The sequence below is a fragment of the Numenius arquata genome, chromosome 1, assembly GCF_964106895.1.
Source record: "Numenius arquata chromosome 1, bNumArq3.hap1.1, whole genome shotgun sequence".
Taxonomy (NCBI): domain Eukaryota; kingdom Metazoa; phylum Chordata; class Aves; order Charadriiformes; family Scolopacidae; genus Numenius; species Numenius arquata.
Window position 1 is genome coordinate 12,670,464 of NC_133576.1, and position 21,905 is coordinate 12,692,368.

Sequence of the window (21,905 nt, forward strand, 5' to 3'; positions counted from 1 at the left end):
TTCTCAGTATTGCTGTGGTGGTGTAATCTGCTTTATTTGCTGTTACCTACTACGTGAACGAGAATGGTGTTTGGTGCTATAGTAGAATGAAAGAGGTTCAGAGGTTTTTTAAAGAATCAGAGAAACTGTTTGAGGCTGAATAAGGATGAGTCCATGAAGGAATGTTGTTTCTCGGATTCATTCAGTTTCAGGCTTAAATTGGCATTTTGAGTACAAGTTTTATGGAAACTCAAAGTCTACCATAATAGCTGTATCTTAGAATTTTCAGTAAAAATTAATTAGTATCATTCAAATACAGTATTGATATTCAATATGAGGGAGTAGTATGAAGAAAGATAACCTCAAATTAGCAAGGGTCTTTCTTAGATTAGGAGAGCATTCAAGATAACACTCTAAAAATAACTTTTCTATGCTGTAGCAATAGTGTGAGTTTACAGTGCAAACTGTGTTCTCAGACTGATTTTTCAGTGTGTTGACAATTTGAGATTGAAGTACTTTTGTAATTTAAGAGATGGAATCTCTCTGTATAAAACACAGAGGCCCCTCTCTCCCCAATACAGTTCTGTGTTGTCCAAGCACATGCATGTTTTTCTACCAGTTAGGTGCATGGTGCAGATGATGATGGGAGTTCAGTGTGTCCCCTGGCTAGCCAAATAAAAGAAAACCTGAACTTTCCAGGAATCTTTAAAACCTTTCTTCTAAAACAGGACTTCTCTTTTCTTCCCACCTGTTCCCTCCTGCCCCAAGGAGGAATCGGGGACATTTTGGTCCTTTTGGGAAGGTTCCTCTTCAGAATACAGGAGTGTTTAATTTAGTAATGTAGACGTTCTTTTCATCCAGACCTCCCTTTGTTCTCACAGTTTGTGTTCATGGAAGTGCATGCCTTGGTCTGTGAGTAAGTAGCATAAAGTTATAAGAGAAGCAAGGTTTTGCAAGGGTAGGAATATCTTTGACTGATACACTCAGAAAAAAATGGGCACGCTTTTAGACACACAATTATATCTTCAGGTTTATCTAGGGTCAGAAAAGTTGTCCATTTTTTGCAGCTGTATCAGCTGACTGAATGAAAGTTACTGCCCTTTCTGGAGGCTTAACTGCTGTTGTTTTTATTAGGTCAGAACTTCCCTTCTGCCTTTCAACCACTTCAACTCCTTGAACCTTCTTACTTCTTGGAAGTGCAGTCTGATTTCTGCTACTAGTCTTTAAATTTGTTTCTCTTTTTCTGACTAAGCTTCTATACTTTACAACTGTGTGACTGGAAAGCCAAAAAGAAAGTCGGAGATCAAGTGCAAGATTGTACATCACAAGGCTGTTGAACTTCAGCTTTGGTCACTAGCTTTCTCTGAAGCTTTCAGCCCTTTTGGAGGGGGACGGGGCAGTGGGGTGGCTGACGAAAGGTCTAAATGCGTGCTTCATAAGCTTGTGTTAGATAGGAGTTACTTACCATGGCCCCATTATAGCTGACCTTTATCCTAGCGTTACCCAGATGCTACCTTCAGATCTCAGATCCTTTGGGTTATGAAAAACAAAGACCGTGCTGTGATTATTTCCAGAAATATGAAAAATGTCTGTCTGTGACGGCCTGCCTTTCCCCTTGAATCCAGCTAGTAAAGGATCATATTTGAGTAAGACTGCAATAAATGTAATATAATTATGTGGTTTAGGCCTCTTCTGCATGGGGAAGATGACTCGTTTGGATTTTTTTCCCCACCCAAGGATACTTCCACATGTTTGTCAGTAATGGCATTGTAATGAGCTCCCTTATCTACTGAGCTGCGAGCGTGCCCATGGTTCGTGGTGGCAGAACAACAAAACAGGTTATATTGGCAAAGGCTGTTTTCTTTAGTGAGATCATAACCTCTGCCTTGTCTCCATTGTATAGATGTGGAAGCAGTTTCCACTGCAGGCAGCTCTTTAAAATGGACAGTGCATCTCTTCAATGTGCTGCAGTTTAGCGGCCTTTGTTTCTCCTGAAGATACTTGCAAGATTGTTCACACATGCAAGCACTTTTTAAATATGCAGTTGGTGAGATAAGTTTGAGTGTACTCAAAAGAATGGCTTCATTCACCATCCCCAAATCTATAGCTAGCTGGCATCTGAATCATAATTTCCAAGCCAGTGCTGAGGTGGAAAAAGACAGGAGTCGTTTGTTTAACAGTGGAAGGGAGAGAGAGAAAAACTGTCATGTGTAGATTGCTTTTGAGTGTCTCTGCCCTTCTGCAGTGCACTCTTGTGGATGAATACATGAGGACTTCTCTCTGCAGCACTTCGCCATCACAATAAAGTTGCAGCAGATTAGGGCAGGGACCCTTCCAACTTCGTAAGCGCTTCTTTTTTTTATTTCTTTATTTTTACTGTTCAGAGTGCTGTTCTGTCTGTGTCTTCACACAGCCAAATTATTATAGAAGAGAAAAACAGTGTCTTAAGATGAAACTTCAGGCTCTAGCTCATCCCTCTTGGCACTTTTCCAAAGCAATTGGCCATTTCTGGCTGCAGCTGAAGTTGTGCAGAACCACAGCTGGTTGTATTATAAAATAGTTTTGGATATTGACTTTAAGATCCATATTTCTGCCTGTATTATGAAATAATTTCTGCTAATATTATAAAATACTTGGAAAATACTTCAATCTGAGTACCCTATGTGTGTCTGTGTATTCTTTGTACACGTTTTACTATACTAATCACTGTGGCTCTAATGTTGAATTTTTCTGTGCTGTGCAGGCAGTCCTGTCGTCTTCCCCACACCCTGGGACTGGGACATAAAGAGTCTGGTCTCTCTCATGAGCATGTTTTTCCATCCTCCAGAATCAGTTTCATGTCTTCATCCTGCCCTACTCCTGTTCTCCTGGTTCTTGTCTGGTTTTTAAGCAGATTGTTTTGCTTGTAATGCTTCCAAAGTGACTGCTCATACTGTAGATTCGAGGAAGAATACCAAACAGTAAAATGGATAAATAGACAGCTCGTTCTGTCACTTCTAATTATACATGATGACAAAAGAAAGCAAAAATTCTTTTGTCAGAAATCTTGTAAGTGGACTTGCATTTGAGCTAAAGCTGAAAATGCAAACTCTTCTTTCTGAGATTGCGGTCTGATCTTTTGTAGAGCTACAAAGGTACAGTGGAGATGAAACGTTTCTTTGGGTGAAGTTTCATAATTGGCATAAGTTCATCATGGAGCAGGGTCTGCCCTCCACCTCCCACGTGTATATTCCTGATGCCTCCCTTCTGCATTATTGTTTGTACAGTAGCAAAAGCCTCTTGAATGACACAAGCATTCAGAATTTGGATCACCTTTCTTACCTGGCCGACCATTCAGTCCCGACTGCAAGTCTTGGGACAAGGGAACAGGGCAGACGTGCTTGGCCAGGAGAAGGGCAGAACTGTCTTTTCCGGTATGAACTGGAGGTGATTTGTGCCTGTTGTGAAACTGTGCCGTGACCTCTTTCTGAAGAGTACAGTTCTGTTTTTCACTTGATGTGTAATGACTTTCCAAGCAAAGAGTGAAAACAGCTCTGCTGAAGACTAACTTAAAAGAAAAAAAGCAAATTTTTCTGGCAAGTTCATGTTTCTCAGCTCCTTTTGTAGGAGCAATGATTTTTGACAGTGTAAATCTCCATCTAAAGCACGAGAAAAGAAGCCAGGTTTGCTGTGTGGTAAATTAGCCTGCCTCTGCCCAATTTGTATGCAGTAAAGAAAGTACTGCTTAACAATAAATGAGTGAGCACTAATGTAACATTAAGACATGATTTGCATCCGTGCAACTACAGAAATCAAACACTAAGGTTAACATGTCTTTTGTAATGTGTCATCTGTTTAGCTGTCCTGTTGCAACACATCTGTCTAGTCTGTTGATAGCAGCTGTCCCATTGACGCCGAGAGCACTTCCAGAGGTAGATTTTGGGAGTTCTCTCTGAGAAGAAGGGGAGCTGTTGTGTTCTGCTTAGCTTTGTTGCTTTACTTTAGAGCTTGATAGAAGCAGAGCACGTGCACTGGGTAATAAATGCAAGCTCGTTCTGTCTCTGCTGGGTCCTCAATGGAAGGAACTCAGAAACAAGTGTGTGGTCTCAACAAGAAGTAGCTTTGGAGACAGGTTCCTGGTCCTGTTCCCAGTTCTGTGTTGGCTCATTTGTAAGCCACTTAACCCTTCTGGCTTTATTTCATTTTACCTTTACTCTGCTATCTGTGCTAGTGCCATCTGACAGGGATCCTTGAGTAATAAGGCGTTTTCTATTTCCAAACTGCTTTTTAGAAAAAAATGTAGGGGATTTAATTAGAGAAGAAAGTTGGGGGGTTTATATATATTTTAAAGTAACTCCAAACACCAGGGCCTCTTTGGTGGACTTTTTTTTTAACCTCATTTGTACCGCATGAGTTTTATACGCTTCAAAAAAGCCAAATGACGTATTTCAGAAATCCTGTTCTGAAATTCTCAGGCCCTTGTTCCAAGACTGGTCCCAAGGGCAGAGCTTCAGCTACATCTTTGGGTTTCCTTGTGTCAGGTGGAGCTCAGTGCATACGTTGCTGTCTTGCATGTGTCTCATCCCTTTCCTTTTGTGTTTATGAACGTGTCTTATTTATCATAAGGCTTATTAGGTTAAACTTGCCTGACCGAAGTATTGCTTCATGTAGTAAAGTCGTGGTAATTGTATCGTGCTATTGCATTTTTTTAAAAGTTGATTTGAGGGTCCTGTCCTACATTTGATGACACTGCTTGTAAACAGTACAAGCTTGTGGTTGAAGGGAGGAGCTTTCTCTCTTACCTAATGTTCGTGTGCCATCAAAAATGTGCTTACAAACTGAAAAGGAGATGTGCACAGACTGTCAGCCTGAATTGGTGGTGTGGGTGGTTCTTGGCAAAACGTATGAGTCTCTGAAGCTGGTGAGGAAATTTTTAACCGTGGTGTCACAAACTTGATGCGTTAGCAACAGATGTCATTTTCATAAGCCTCTGCTCTCTTAGGGAACACAGCATGCGAGCAGTATTCACAATCTGCATGCAAAACGCACAGTGGTTGATGGCATGAAGTCATGTCTTTTAATGCGCGCTGGCTAGAAGAGCACCTTGGTGTAACATTGCGAAGCTTTGGCTTTGGGGCTTAATTAGACCAAGACGACGGAGCTCCGTGTTGTGCATGGAAAGTCTGTTTGAAGAATGTCAATGAACTGAAAGTCAGAGCAACCATTCTGTTAAAACAATACTTAGCTCTTGCCCCATGTGGTTTTATTTGAGAGCTGAATGCTGATGCGAGTGAAGTGAAATGGAAGAATCCTGTGCTTTCCATCCTTTTTCTTTCGTCCTTCCATGCACACAAAATTAAAAAAAAATGAAAAAAAAAACCAAACCAAAAAAAAACCCAAAAACCTCAGAAGGGGGTGTGAACTCCACTACACTGGTAGGAACTATTTCAAATTAGAACGATAAAAAGTGACCGCTCTGCTAGTACCCAAAGGCTTCATTTAAATTGAAGTCACTTGGGGATGAGGGCTGCATAGTGCACCAAGGGCAGTTTAAACCTGGCAATCATTTTTGAGTTGTTGAAGATGATGGTAGTTCCTAAAAAAATGAAGGGGGAATAGCATTAAAAAAAAAAAAAATTGCATTTATAGCAGCGTAACTTAAGAAGGAGAGAGGAGTGTGTCTGGCCTTGCTGTCTAGCTGTTTATGGTCTGGCAGCATTTGAGCATCACCAGCATGCCTGAACAAAGGAAGAACTTGCACTGGTCCCTCAGCTTTTTGGTGAGGTATAGATTTATTGGGACCTGAGGGAGAGGGGAAAAAAAAAAAAAACAAACCACCAAAAGCACCAAAAGCTGTGGTTTTGGATGACTCAGAATTTCCATTTGACATGATCATTCAGAGATTTTTGTAACTCATCTAAAAAAAAAAAACACCCAACCAAACAAAAAAAATACCGACCTGGGTCTCAGCCCAAAATTCATTCGCTTTGCAGAAACAAGAGGTTTTGAGTTATGCAAGTGCAAATTTTCCTTGAAGAATATCGTATGTAAAGCCTTTTTTTTGCATTTGTTTATCTCCAAAACAGGTTCATTTTTTAAAATGAAAACTTGAGCCTTCGGTCCCTCTGTGGACAAATAGCATTACATAAGGTCTTGTTTCATTTTAGAAAAATGAATTGCTGCGCCGGTGGGGTAGTATTTGATTGCTTTAAAAGTTCCTGTCAGTGTTTTATTTTTGTTTTTCGTTTGTGGAATTGCTGTGCCTTTTGCCCGGCCATATTTAGTCTGCATACTAAATGTTAGTCCGCCCAAACACTTTACTTTGTGCACTTAGCTTTTTTCCTTTTTTTTCCTTTCTCCTTTTTTTTTTTTTCTTTCCTTTTTAATTTTTTTTATTTTTGCTTTCACCCAGATGTGTTTTTAGACCGAGACAGACTTTGCTCCGATGGGCCGGATTTTAGTCCGTGCACTAAATTTTAGTCCGCAGACTAAAAATAATCCGCGGATTATTTACTAAATCGATTCCCTCACTGAGAACTACAGAGACCTTAATCTCCCGCTGAGCCATACGCGTGAGGGGCTTCACGGCTCACGAGTCCCGCCGTCTGTCCGTCCTCCCTCCCGCCCCTTCCCACCACGGAGCGCCGGCCCAGCATCGCCTTGGCGTTGGCGCCCCGTGGCATGGAGGTGCTGGCATTCCCGTTGCCGCTGGCGGCGGCCGCTCGTGTAGTTCTCGGTGGGCGAATTGGGCAGCTTTCCCGGTGGAACTGTGTTGACTGGGAAGAGCTAAAAGACCGCAGGGGTTTTTGCTTTTATTTCTTAGGGGGTTATTCAAAAGGGAGGCGGGAGGGGACAAATTGAGGGGGAAAAAAAATTCCTTAAGTAATGGGTGCGACGGGTATGAGGGGGAATAAACCCGCAATAGAGAGAAATTCAGTCCATACCCGCACTCCTGAGGTGGTACGTCCAGTTCCTGAAGAATCCTAAAGAGATAACGCCAGCAAACAAAATCCAGTGGCGGGGGAAGTCAATCCAAAATGGAGAATAATCCGCGGCGGCCTGAGGCACTCATAGCTCACGCAAATTAAAAGCATCCAAATTCAAAGTACAGATCTCTGATTTCTACTTTCTCTTCAGCACAAATTATAAATTGCTAGGCATTTGGGTTTTTTGGAGGAAAAAAAAAAAGAAACAAACAAACCAAAACAACCCAAAAGCTTACATTGTATCTCTGGGACAGATTTACAAATGGGATGCACCTTTGGGGACAAACTAATCTGGCCCCATTGTCTGTGGACATTTATATCCAGGACCGAGGACTAAAAGTTCTTTATGATGGGAATTTCAATTACCCTTTTAGTTCAAGTTAGAGTTTTGATTTCAATTTTTTTTATTTTTTTAGTAAATGCACTGGCATTGGAACATAAATTTAATATAGAAATGTTTCTATACTATGCCTCACCATTGCACAATCGATTTTTTGGCATACACTGTGGTGAAGTTGGACTTGCTGCTATGGAGACTGATGTTTGAAGTTTCTAATTGTATAAACATTTTATATGTCCCCCACACCATGGATTTCTTATAATATTGGCTATATTTTTCCTTGCTGGACTATTCTCTTTTGGATTGACTCCCCCTGTTTGGATTATTTCACTGCATTATCATCTTTAGGACTCGTCAGGAACAGGACATTTCACCTCAGGAGTACGGGTATGTACTTAAACATTTTTTCAAATTACTAGGTCTAGCCTTGAAAAAAAAGGAGAGAAATGCTAGAAGTGGAATACTTGAGTTCAAAACGCACCCTTGAGGCAGCAGTCAGGTGAATGTTGTAACACAAGGCGATAGAGATGACATGGGCGCAGACCTGTAACTCACTTCATGTGTTAGTTACCACTTCTTGGAGGGGGAGGCCACGTGAGGCCTTCTAATTTCTTTTTGTATTTTTTTTTCATCCCTGGTTTGAAGCAGCTAGGGCAGGCTTGGGAACTGCCTACCCCAAGTAACTAATTTCTTATCCAAAGGCAGGCTGAGCAGTTCTCAACAGGGTTTAGGAAATAATAGAGTTTCACTGAGACTTGAAAATGAGGAGTTTAAGAGTGGACAGTAAGAGTTCTCCTTTTACAGGTGACAGATTTGTGACTGTCTGCCTACTAATTTGCTCAAGATAAGGGCTTTTTGTCTTTGCCTTAAGGGAAAAGATTTATTTATTTATTTTTAAATCTGTATAGTAGCTGGTACTCGAGCTGTCCTGAGGGAAAAACACAGCTAAGAGTGAAGTACTTCAGTTTCAAGCTGTGGTAAACGAAGCCTGTTAAAACATCAGCGCAAAGGTGGATGATGGAGACCTCAGTAGTTTTACCTCATGTTAAATACCAAGCGACTTCACTTCTGTGGATTTACCTCACGACATACTCATTTGTGCTACTTACCGTGGGGTTAAAAAAAAAAAATAAATTTGGTGCTTTTTTGGTTGTTTTGTTTTTAATTGCAGAGAGTCTTAGATTTTGTTCTGGTCAGGCTGTGACTAGGGAGTAACACTTGCATCCACTGTGCCCTGTGATCAGCAACCCGAGCTCTGCAGAGGCAGTGGGTGTAAAGCAGCTTCTGCTGCCCCTCCAAGTGACCGTATGTTCACGGCGCGGTGGTCAGCAGAGGTTCTCTGCTAAAGCCTTTCTTTATGTCATTATAGGCCTCATGCAAAAACTTTTTTGGTTTGTTTTGCAATAACCCGGTAGTAGAAACAAATTCTGCTCTTTTGGTACCTGGCTCTTTGACTTCCTGAATCAGGATTCCCTGCCACACAAGTTAGTTAGTACAGCATGTATGGCACCAAACCCAGGTGCTCCCGAGCCAGCTGGGCACCGAGGGGATAAAATTTCAGTCCCTGGAGGACTCTAGTGTTTGTGTTTGATTCTTATGCAAGAAAGCATCTTTGCTTTAAAACCTGTTTAAGGAATGCCTGTGCAAGTTCCTCATCTGTGATTAATTAGCATGTTATGCACTGGGTTTTTGGGGGGTTTTTATCTCCTTGGTGCTGTGTGGCTTGGGTTCACCTGCACTGGTGCAAAAGCATTTTGGATTAGCTTAATTTTTACTAAAAATGCTGGCATCAGAACTTAACACTTGCACCCACCCCGCTCCCTTTTCCCCAGCCTGCATATCATAGGGAGAGACACGTGCTTGAGGAGGCCATCCAGGTCACAAAGATGATTAGCTCATATTTTGCTTTTGACGTAATGAGAAAGGAGGATGGGGGTGTGATTAGCGGTGGGTAGAACCATTCTTAGAGGTTTAAAACAAAGCTGCAGTGAATTTTTGTAATCACTCAAGGTAAAAATCTGTTAGAATCAAATATTTGGTTTTCTTGATGCAATTTTCAGCTGTCCTTACAAATACCAAATGTGCAGGAATTATCCCAGTAAACTTATGGGAATGACTTGCCAGAATAAGGTCACAGAAGGAGTAACTTGCAAATTAGAGCTAGACGTTTCCTGCACCCCACCCGTGCTTTCCTTGTTGTTCTCCAAAGTTGAACAGCAGCCTCCATAGCAACAATCTGACCTGCCTGCCTGCAAAAGTCCATGTTAGTAAGGCTTCATTCACTAGCCAAAAAGAAAAAAACCCAACCCAAAACCGTAGTGGGGCCTTATTCAATTTTTACATTCAGTGAATCCTGCTCATTTGAACCCTCCTCCCCACCTTCACTCCACCCCATATGCATGGCTGGTAGCACCTGTGTGTGTTTGTCATGATTTTTTGAATGAGTTTCCCCTTCATTCTTAAAGTTGTTTTTCTGAGTGTGCTCTCATGAAGTCTCTTGCTGGCATTGCACCCTTACTCTAGTGCAAGACGTTGCAATTAACCCTTTCTCAACCCCAGGAACTGGATTTTCCCATACTTACTGGAGGACTTTGATTAGCACAAACCACAAGTTTGTTCCAGCTTGTTGGGCAACGAGAGGTTTAATTGCTCTGACTTGCTTCTGGTCAGCAAAGAAAAGAAACGTACCCAGATAACCTATTTCTCCTTGCTTTTTTTGTTTGATTTTTTTTTTTATAGGTCTTCCGGCCCCGCACTCCACCAGAAGCAATTGCGCTATGTAGCCGTCTGTTGGAGTACACCCCCACTGCCCGCCTGACTCCCCTGGAGGCCTGTGCGCACTCTTTCTTCGATGAACTACGGGACCCAAATGTCAAGTTACCAAATGGGCGAGAGAAACCTGCACTCTTCAATTTCACCACTCAAGGTAGCCTGCGAGCGGTTGAAGGATCTCTTCTTTGGGAAGAAGCGCTGGGATAAATGTTCACTGTAATGCAGATGTCACACCCTCAAAAGTAAAAAAATTCTGAGCCAGGACTAAGGTTATTATGTGATTGTGTAACCATCTGTCCATTCCAAAAAGAGTGGAAAGGGACTTGGAGAAACAGGTTACAGGATTTTCAATGTTTGGTGCCTTCAATTCAAATTTAGTGCAGAGGACCCAACGTTGTTATTGGATTGCATTAAGAAAGCTTACATTTGCAGTTCAATGTCTGCAACCTAGTTGATGGTTTTGTGTGAAATATCGCAGTCAGTGGACCGTGAGAGATGAGATTATCATTTTGGAGATGATCCTGCTCCTTCGTACCTGAGACACCATAGCAAGGCGTAACGCATATTAGGTTTGGCAGGAAGGTTTGTAGTGTTGCTACACATTTTGGTTCTGGGTGTGAGATAAATACAGAGGCTCTAGTGTCCAGATTTTATGTGCTATACAGTTCATCTGGCATTACATTGACTTAGTCATTTAGAAATTGTAAAAATTATGGACAACTACCTTTTTTATTTGAAGCCAGACTGGTATCAAATTTTAAAACCATTCATGATTTTTTTTTTTTCCCACAGAAATCAGAAATGTAAAACTGATATCCCCCTCTGGAACAGTTTTGCCTGCCAAGGCAGAGAATGTGAGAAGTATGGCATATAAATATGCTAGTAATTAATTTTGCAGCACTTTTTTTAAAGTGATTAGCTGCCAGTTCTCACCCTTTGAGCAAGACTAGATCTGTGTGCATTTTCTGTTGAAAGTTTAAAACACCTTTTGGCTTAGTTAGCATCAATGTAATTTTTCAAACTCTTTAGTGCATGCAATGCCCATCTGCCAAAACATGAAACAGCCCTCTCCTTGAACATGTGGAGCCCTTCAATTTAAAAAGAAAGGGGGGGGGGAGGGCAAGCTTTGTGTCTGTTCAAAGTAATAATTTTAAACTGCCAGAAGTAAACTTTTAACTTGTTTTGAGTGGCTGTCTTGCAGAAGGCAAATATATTGAATATACCAGAACATTTCCAAAGCATGAACACCTAAAAGAGTTTAAGAAAATAGCTTATGCTTCCAGGTCACTGTCCTCCATGCTGATTCCTGCATCTGTTGTTATGAATTTAGTGGTTGTGTTACAGGTCCTTCCTTGTTGCAATTCATTAATTGTCTTTTTTCATATTCTAAGGTCATGTTCAGTAGCTAAGATAGTTATGATCCCAGTATCTTAATACAGCTTCACTGCTATTCTTTTTTAATTTCTTACTGTTTCTTAATTATGTTGAGACTGGTCTTATCTACTACATGGAAAGAAGGATTTTTAAAAGGGTTGGAAAGCTCTATAGTAAGTCTTTTTTTAAAATTCTTAGGGGAAAACCAAATGTATGTATTGGGAATGTGTTCCTGGTTTCCCCCTAGGCAGTTTGGGAGCTGCTGGGTGTGCTACCCTAAGGCTCAAGCCAATTTAAAGCTCCTTTTTTGCCATCGTAAGGAGCTGATGTACTCTCCCCTTGCACAGTGACTCATGGGAATGGCAAAAGAAATAAGTTCCAGTGGAGTGTTTTCCTTAAAATTCAAAAAAGCAGGTTTCTGTCATCAGCAGGTGCCAGTTTTACCATCTAAAAACGGAAGGCAGGACAGAGGCTAGTCATTAACACATTTCCAAATAAGCTCTGTTGCAGGTGACGAGCCAAACTCAAAAAAAATAACCAGAGTTCTAAAAAATAAGTAAATATATTGCTTAGTGCAGTGATTTTAAGGCCTTTGTAATTAATAAAAGTGCAGCAGTGAGTCTCGTGTGACAGCAGTCCTGATTACAACCTCAAGATACACAACAAGTTTTTGCTTCTCCTGCGACCACTGTGCAGTCCTCAGTCTTTAGCCAGATTGTGCAAGGTTCTGTCGAATTGGCTAGTCCAGAGCAGAAATCCCAACTGGGAAATAGATCAGGTCATTGGAAATCAGATGATGACTCATGTTAAGTCATCTGTACTAATTTAAGAAGTAATGAAAGACAGCCTTTTTGAACGGCATTTCTTTCAACAGCCAATATTAAGTTTTAGAAGAAGTGTTTTATTTGGCTATATCCAGTTGACTGAAACCCATGAAGTAGGAGGTAGCTTCAGAAGCCTTGAAGGCAAAACTGCTAGAAATAACAACATAAATCTGACCGTTAATGCATCGGATTGATTTTTCGGAAAGAACCTAAGCGTCATACCAAATCTGCTGATCTGGGCACTGATGCTGCTCAGATAGTCTAGAAAAAAAACGGTGAGAGTATACGGAAGATAAAGATCGTGGTCTTTGGCTGCCGGCAGTAGTTGTGGGTCATACAGGTGCTTACTTTATGGTAGCAATGAGGTCTGTCAGAGAGCTTTATCTGGTCATTCTTAATGTCTTGCCTGTAAGTTTCTCTTAGTATTTAAACTGATTTTGTATGCTGATTGGGGTTTGCAAAAATTATTTTGACCAAGGAGGTATCTTCACTAGCCACAGAGCTGCAGTTCAGTGGTTGTTAGACCTGCAAGACAGAAGGTCCAGAAAGCAATTTTTCTCTTAGACGTTGAATTTTCAAACAATCTGTGAAATTACTACCATTTCCTAAACTTCTTATAACATGTCGGTGGCTGTGCTGGGTCACAAATGTTACTGTCACTTCATGTTGGTCATTAAAGACTGTAAAATTCTTCTGTGACTGCACCTAGGAATGGTTATTATGATTCTCGATGACAAATTACTTCTCTGCTAAAGTGTGGGGGGTTTGTGTTTTGTTTTTTAAATGAGCCTGGCTTGTGACCTTTAAGAAAAGATTTTATAGTTGATTTTTTTATATATATGTGTATATATATAAAAAAATTTTTATTTTATATTTTTTAATACATATATATGTAAAACCCATTCATTTCTAACCAAACTGTTTCAGTGTGACCATTTGGGTGCTATCTAGGTTTTTTTAGACAGAGTATTTCTGCTCAGGGCATGTGAAGAAGGGGAAGAAAGGAAAACAATGAAACTTGCGGTGTATCCAGCACTCTTCTAGGTTGAGGAGAAACTGCTGAAATAACTTTCATTACATGGAAAGTTTGTTATTGTGACAAAGAAAACATGATACAAGACTGATTTTTCCAGTGCATTTTGTGAGTGTTGATACATCAAACAGAAGGATACGGAAAAAGAGCACTGCACTGTTCTGCAACACCAAGCATATTCTTGTTTGGGGAATGAAGATGATCTGTCTTCTAGTAAAACTGGTCATTTTCATTCCTGCTCCTTATTGGAGACTGACTTATTGGAAACTGACTGCAAATGGCATGATTTGATCAGGAGAAAGCCAAAGGTGTTCTCCCAGCTGATGTGAATGGGAGTTGTGTCTTGTAAATAAATTGGGATAGCTGCTCTGTTCACATCATGGTATGGAAAACTTTGTCTAGATTGCCTTGATCACCATATCTTCTTGCAGCTGTATTGGTTGTAATTAACCCAACCTTGAATTGCAAATTTAATTTAGATAAGCAGGCTACAGTTCAACAGCTTGTCCAAATACTGTGTTGGAAATCACTGAGAACAGAGGTTCTCAATACTTTGTAGATACCACAGGTCAAGCTTTTTCCTCGGTATTGACATGTCTCATCCTTACAGGCAGGATAGCTGCAAAAATATGTTAGAACAAAAATTCAGACAAGTCCTCAAGCAAAGCTTCTGTTAAACTTCAGCCAAAAGAGTTCAATTTACTTTGGTTATTTCTTGTCTGAATTGACCTGCTCCTCTAAGTGAAGCATCAAAACATTCAGAGCTTGCTGAATTTAAGAAACTTCATGCCAAGAAAGATAATGTGGGGTTTGAGAAGAAGGGAACAAGATCGGTCTTGTAGTCTATGTGCAAGATCTTCAAGGTAGCTTCAGATAAATGGTTGCACTTGCCTTGAAAACGAAAAAAGAACAGTATACTTGCCATAATTGGTGCTGTGAAAGGAGGTGTTCTGATGGCATTAGGTGAACGGATGGGAGGAATGAGAATGGGATCGAAGCGCAGTTGCAACAGTGTCGTTCTGTCACATCAGCTGGTTCTTTGGCTACAGCGATGCAGGCAGTGTATAGCTGCATCCTCGAGGCACTGCTTAGCACCAGAAGGTGGCAAATGTCACTTGGTTTCCTTGAGGTTTTAGCTCTGCTTTTGTTTGGGTTATAACCCCATATTGCTGCCACTGATGAGCAGAAAATAATGCAGGGATGATAGAAAGAGCAAGGTAAACAGCAGGTTCCCAGTAATATCAGATTTGAGAAATAGCTTTGGAAAAAGTAGTAAAAGAGCAACATTTTCTAGAACAGAACAGCTAATACCCAAGGTAGTATTAAAGTATAGGTTTATCACTGGTGTTCAGCTTTGACACCTGAGGGTTCATGTTTCTTCAGTTTATTTTTCCATTTAAAATAGAGACTTACGAATTCTGAATTACATTATGAATATATGAGTTCTGAATTATTCCCACGTGAATTTGAGGATTAGTATTTGCACAAATGCTATGAGTATTGAGGCTTTCTAGAAGGACTAGCTAGGTCTGCTTAAACCTGAATGAAGCATTACAGGATAGATTGGATGTGTTGCAGGTAACGTGGCAGCTTCTGTTTGGTTCTAGACTGGAGATTGTGTTCATAAGTGCTGAAAGGCAGTCTCAGAATGTGTAGCAATAAGAGGCTTGTAAGCAGGTGAGAGTCTTCTGCATCTTGCCCTCCCAGCAGTAAAGAAACTTAATGTAACTTAATGGAGAAAAAAAAAATCACCAGGTAGATTACTGATCCATTTAGGCCCTAAGTTTAAAACTTGTGTTAAAGTAAAGCAATAGGCTCTTATAATGAGTCCAAATAATTTAAGACTCTGTACAAAACCACCTTACTGAACCCATGGTGTGATTTGGACTGGTTTCTGTACAGGAGGTCTTATGTAAAAAGCTGTCTAATCTCATTTCTCCTCCAGATGACCTCCTGCAGCTCCAAAAGTCATCAGTCTCCTTCCGTGAGGTGACTGTTCACATCCTTTTAACCGGATGTTGCTTTCTCATGAGACAGTCATTCCTGTTTCTGCAACAAACAGGACCTGTCTTGTCTCAACTCAGTCCTACCTTCTGTGAGGCACTAGATTCTCTTGAAAGGGTGCCAGGAGATTGTCATTTGTTGGCAATGTGTTGCCCGTAATCCTCCTACAGTTGTGGCTGTAAGATGCCTATTCCTCATTCTGATGCACGTTGAAGCTATATTAGATTTGGAGCCTTAAAAGATGTGACTATTTTTTCCTTGGTTAATGTATTCATAAAGAATGGTTGCCTCATTTTGTTGTCTGTTTAAATTGCCCAGGAGACCAATTCCTTTTGCCTTTCCTTGTGCTTTTAAAGATGTCACCTCTTCTTGGCCTCGCTCAAGGAGACTGCTGTGAGAGATTGGTCTTGGGTTCCTGGGTCCTTGAGAAAGTGACGCTTGAGTGAGCCAAAGAACTGAATCCCTGAAGCTCTTAGAGCAACTGTGGCAGCTGCCTGCTTGCTGAATCAGTGCCCAAAGCCTCACCACTGTTATCAGCCTTCTCCTTGAGACTGATTGCAAGTGGGTTTTTGAAGGGAATCCTTCCAGCGCGCTCGGAAGGATACTGATTATCAAGCCGTTGATAAGGAACAGGCTTGGCTGGTTCTTTGCTAACTCCCAAGCAGCTCTCTTTCTCTAAGAAATAATTCCTTTGCACCACTACTTGTAGTTTTGACAATCTTGCTCTGGAGACTGCCTAGCCGAATATGGCTGTGGTTTCCTCTCGCTGGTTGGCAAAGAAGAAAATGTAACATGACCTTTGGCTGTAAGGGCATGTTTTCACCCGAGGTTGCTGTTACAGGAGGTAAACCCACGGTGCTGAGCCTGCATGCGGGGCTTTTCGTGGGCGATGAGCTAACTGTTTGTTCCACCTCCTCTCCAGAACTGTCAAGTAACCCATCTCTGGCTTCGATCCTCATCCCTGCTCATGCCCGGAACCAAGCAGCTGCTTCAACCCCTACAAATGCTACAGCGGCCTCAGGTGAGAATGTGCGCCTGCCTGCCTTCCTCCCCACCCTCGCTCCCCCTACCCAGGCACCTACCCTCTACTATGGTCCATGAGCTACCTCGGCCCTTGGGGTGAATGGGGAGGAGGGGTTTGTTCCAGCATCACCTGAAACTTGCTCTTGGTAGGTGGTCATTTGGGTGCTAGCTGTGGTCACCAACTCAGATCATAACCCAGGGCGCTTAGACTCCCCGTTCAAATGTTTAGTTTGTTGGTCCCTCTCGCTCAGACTTCCACTATTGAAAAAAAAAATCATTACCTCCCCTGTTTTTTAGCAGTCCTTTTGGATTTTGCCCCTAATTTCTGAACTCTCAGTCAGTCTGAAATTAATACTGGTCTGGAGCATGAGTTTGTGATGCCTAGGAAGAGAAGAAACAACTAGCTGCAGTACGTGTGCTCTCCATGGAGCGTGGATGGAGAGGATTTTTCCCCAAAGGCAAATAGCACTTAAAAGCCTGGTTATGGAGTTCAGTCAGTGTGCTCACTGCCTCATCTAAGTAGTTGCACTTGCTTCTTACTGAGTTTGCTTGTGTCATCTTCAGGCACGAGGCAGATGCTTTTGGGTTTTGGCCAGCACTCAGCGAATTTCTTTTTTGCCTCTCTCACGCTCTCTCAAGTTTCTGTCAGAAACCTTTTAAAAGCTTACTGTTGGCCAGTAGCCACTCCATATTGTACTCTGTTTCCAGTGAAAGCTTAAAAGCTGGGTAATATCAGTTGGGCGACTCCCAGAGAAAATCCTAGGTGTGGCAGAGGTGATTCAGTACATGGCACTCTTCCTCTGAGTCAGCCCTGAGTCAGCACAGCAGCCAGCTGTCTCTGGGCTTGGGCAGCCAAAGGCAGGCTGCAAAATGAGTGTGCTTCCATACGTGTCCTGCATGCACGTCAGTCCCATTTGACAAGGGCTGTGACCCCCCTTTGAGGTGCAGGGCTGATAAGATAGCTGATAAGGAGAAGCCGTAATTACAAAAGTATTCTTGAAACATGCAGGAGAGCGTTTGCAGGTTGATGTGCTGGACAGTTACCTCATATCAGATGTGCTTGGTCCAGCCGGTGCTGTATAAAAAGCACTGGAGCTGTATAATACCGGAGTATTTTCATACTCCAGGACAGATGGATGTACTCAGGTTTGAAAGATGAGGGTTCTCTCTGAAAACGTAGATAAAAGATACAGCCTGTACAATTTATGTGGTCTGAATTTAGGAGAAAGCAAAATTGCTAATTTCAAATTTTGTGTTTGTTTCATACACTTGGCAGTATTTTGCAAATAGTCATGTTCTCTGTTTCCCTCTTATGTGCATCTGTTGCTCAACAACGAGTGAGAAAAAAAAAAGCTGATAAAGTAGTAAAAGTGATTGAAAAACTACAAAATACAAACATGGAAAATTATTTTAAGCCCTTCTGAAAAATACTGTTTCACTTAATATCCCTTTCATGCCTTTTAAGGAGTTCTCTTTGCCACAATACAAGTCTTGAGGAATTAATGGGGTTAAGAAGTCTCTTTTCATCTAGCGCTTTCCAAGAGTTGATGGGGGGTGTGAGGGGAATGCATTAGACTGAGTCCTACATGTGAAGTATACTGTAAGAAAAAACAAAATCAACCCCACCTTACTGATGTCAATATTTTTAAACCTCCTGTTTGCAAGCACTGCACTGAGTTGGGATAGGACCTCTTATTCATAGTTCAAAAAACCAAAAAAAATCCTTGCAGCTTGGAAAGAAATTGTGAAATTAAGTTCAGTATTGGGCAACACGCAGCTTTGGGTTTCTGCAGCACAGCTGGCTTGTAGTTTCTTACTCACATGAGGTTCTCACACCAGGCGGTGGGAATGTCATCAGAGTTGTGATTTTTAGGATTAGGTCCTGCATGGCGTTATATTAATCTGTTGTGCTTTGCATGCTGATGCTCTGCTTAGCAAGAGATTTTCATAGAAGAGGACCCTTCTTTCCCTATGCCGCCTGCACATCTCAGATCAGTAAATTTCTAGTTCTTCAGTAACTGCTAAAGTGGCATGGGAGCTACTCTCCCACGTAACCCAGGGTGTCCCCATAGGCTGGAGGCTTTTCTGCTAAATGTTTGCTCATGTGACAAGTCCAGGGACAACGGGTGGTGACATTGCTCCAGAATGTGGCTCTCAAGGCAATTCATCGGGCAAAGCAAGCTATATGTGACTGTAATCCATACGATTAGTGTGTAACTCTTGGCTCTGCTTCCTAGATGGAGACAATACTGAGGTGCAGGTGTCTGCTGTTATGTCCAGTGTACTTGCCTGCTCTGTAAGCTTGAGGCACAGGTGCACATACATGGAAATGCAGTGTGCTGACTCGTTGCTGTAGTTAATCCAGCTGGGCTGCTGTTACCTGCTTGCAGAAAGTTACTCCATTTTCATAGCTGTCGCGTTGGTATGCAGCCATGTCAGAATCTCAGCTTTCTGATCAGGTTTCTGCTTTCTATCATGCACCAAGGCAGGGTCATAGTTAGAGAATAACTAGAAAATTGAGATCTATTTCTCCGAAGTCTAGCAAAGTAGTGTTTGTCAGGAGGCTTAGCAGTGGTGTGGTGTTGAGAGATGGAAAGATTGGCTTTTCAACGTACCATATTAACAGTGCAGGTTTCATCAAGTCAGCAATACTAGCACTTGCGCTAACCAATTTGACACACGTGCCTTTTTTAAAAGTTACCCAAAATGAGTAATTTTTGTTAAAATTACTTCCATAGATTCACAGCAGTGATTTCAACAGCCCAGTGCAATAGTAAGCCTGGGATCATGATCTTAAATGCAGGGGAATTATTGTAGGTAGTTTTTGAGTGTTAAAAGATTGTATTTGTAAGTTTCCTCTTCTCTTGAGACATAAAGCTAGACTCACTCTACTAATGGGACTTGACTTTCCAGTGGCAGTGGGAAGCCTTGCTGCACAAACATTAGTAAATTCACCTAACCCTTTATGAGAAATTCTCTGTGACATTAGTGGCAAACTAAAGCAAAATGGAGGAAAAGGAAGACTGGAATTATTTGCCCCTGCTTGAAATGGTGTACTGACTTCCTGGTGCTGGCCAGAATTACGCTGGACATTGATTAAAAATGCCAGTGTAGCTTTATTCATGTGGATCTAGCTGGAGGAGGAGGAGCAATCACACCAAGCAGAAAGCATATCTGCTTGTGTGACTATATGTTTTTCTTCCTGGATCAGCCAGCAGCAATAGTTACCTCTCTGTTAGTCAGCGTTAAGATGAGAAGAGCATAATTAACCATCTGCAGGGGAGTTGTGCCAGCAGGGATGCTGGGGTCATCGTCTTCGGCATCCTGCTGTGTTGATCCCATGTAATCCCAAATGCGATGGTGTGCCTGAATTTTCAGCAACAAAACAGATTACAGCTGGAGTTACCCGCCAATGTGTGGCAGCAGAAAAAGACCACAGTGGTCCATAAAATAAGATTTAGTGCATGTACAGTATTCCCATTGAAGGAATTCTGGAAAACTTTAATTCCTTAAACAGGAGAAGAGAGGCGAGCAATTTGCTCAGGCTTCTGCAAGCTTAGCACAGGGATGAGTCCATGACAGTCAGAAGAGTAAAAATTGCGTATTTCAGGCTCGCCAGTTTTGCTCTGAGCCCTGGATTTCTACATCCATAGGCACGCACAATAAGAAAACCAGGCTTGTCTCCTCAGCTGTCCTGTGAGGACTTCCAGGCTGGTGGTAGGATTGTTCCTGTATCTTTACAGATGAGCAGCACAGTCTGTCAGCATTACAAATCCAACCAGTTAATGCTGTCATTAGTGTTAATGGGCTTTCTCAGACTGAGTTGGCGTCTCTGTCTTTCTCTGAACTGTAGCCCCGTCTTTCCTTTCCGGGAGGTTTCTAAGGAGCGTCGCATACCCTCCAAGAAAGCTGAGGCATCCCTCAGAGGGAAAAGCTGATTTGGAGGAGGTGCTCTACGTTGATGAGAAGTACTTTTGCCCTCTGTTTAGAAGAAGTTTCGGAAGCAGTTGACACTTAAGCCCTTACGTGGTTTCTTTCCCCACAGAGGCAGAGGTGTCAGGTGGGTAGTTTAGGGAAAAGAGGCTCCCCTGACCACGAGCTGCAGTCTGCGGTGTGGTCATCTGTCCTGTACCAGAAAGCTGCACAGCAGTTCCTAGCTTTGCTTTCCAGCAGGGCTTCCACAGTGGCACAGGCCACTGCTTCACAAAGCAGATGTTTTGACAGCATTGCTGAAGACTAGATATACTTCTCTTACACCCAAATACTGATTCCTCATGGTGAGGAGGAGTAAGTGAATGTCCAGAGACCCTCATACTCCACTTGTGCTCTTTTTCTGGAGCTTCAGCAAAGAGATGCTGGAACAAGCCCCTTTTTGTTCCCCGAATGTCCTGTCAATGCGGAATCAAAGAACAAATTGGAATGTCAAAATACTGCATTTTCTTGCAGTTTTGGAGCCAGTACAGCCTTAAGCAGGCTCTGCACTCTGTCCCAGCCTGGGTAGACTTCCATATATTATGAAAAGCCCCATGTAAAAGGTCTTGGGCTGCATCATCTGTTTTATTTTCTTTTTAACATGTGGCATATATATTTCTCAGGAACTCCCCCATTAGAGTGAAGATAGAAAAGGAGCATATGTTACCTATGTTACATGAAGTAGCTCCATCCCCTCCTCTTTTTTTTCGTTATCTGTGCTCAGTAGCAATGTAATGATAATGATTTCAGCCTCTGTTGTCTTCAGGAATAGGAGATCAAAAGGCACATTTCATTTCAGCAAGTGAAATACAAGGACATTTTTTACACATACAGAGAAATCCTCTGCCAACAGTACAGACTCCAGCTGAACTGCTTGCATCAGGCACGGCAGATGTTGCATTAGCTGGAGTTTATCCATACCTGAAAATTAATCTAGAGCAGGCACAGTGAGAGTTTAAGGTGTGGAAACTATTACCTGTCTGGCTTGGGTCACTTTTGATTTCTGAGACCATCGTTGGTCTGCGTGCACATGGGATTTGGGTAGTTCTCCACGCAAGAGGGCATCTCCCACGTGCAAGGGCAGCTTTCCAAATAACATTGGTACTGTCATCATGCTGCTTTGGTGCTTTAACTGCACGAGCTATTTTTTTTTTATCATGGTGGTCATTCCTTCATGAGGGAGGGGTTGCCATTAATTTGGGGTGAGAGGAAAGGGAACAAGAGACTGCCAGAGCAGTAGTCTGGCATCCTCTGCCCACAGGAGGATTATCCTTCCTTCCCACACACTCCTTGCAGCATTTCCTTTTCAAATAGGCATCATCCTCTCTTCCCACTTGTCCCTTATATTCCTGGATGCTGCTGTTTATTTGATTTCCTGGTTTTGTTGCCGCTGCTTGTGTATGTTACTTAATTTGTTGCTCAGCAAGTGCTGCCCGTCTCTAGACTCTCATTCATTTCATTGCCTTTGCTCATGGCTGCGTTTCCAACTAGGGTCAGGTCCATGTGACAGGAGGGGAGAAGGGTTTCGTTAACAGGTGACTGTAGAGCATTGCCCGGCTGCATTCCCTCGTGAGCTCTCCTGTGCTGGAGAAGTATTCCTGCACCCCCACTGCCCACCA

General features: G+C 42.1%; 1 protein-coding gene across 2 annotated transcripts in view; it reads left to right on the forward strand.

Annotated features, from left to right (window-relative positions):
• GSK3B (glycogen synthase kinase 3 beta) overlaps positions 1–21,905 on the forward strand; it is a 153,336-nt gene that overhangs the window by 127,792 nt on the left and 3,639 nt on the right. The window contains exons 9-11 of one of the 2 annotated variants that reach the window (XM_074159722.1): positions 7,633–7,671; positions 10,024–10,210; positions 16,214–16,312. In XM_074159722.1, the coding sequence (XP_074015823.1) occupies positions 7,633–7,671; positions 10,024–10,210; positions 16,214–16,312 (325 nt within the window). The remainder of the gene's footprint in view (positions 1–7,632; positions 7,672–10,023; positions 10,211–16,213; positions 16,313–21,905) is intronic. The other variant, XM_074159730.1, reaches the window with a different exon arrangement.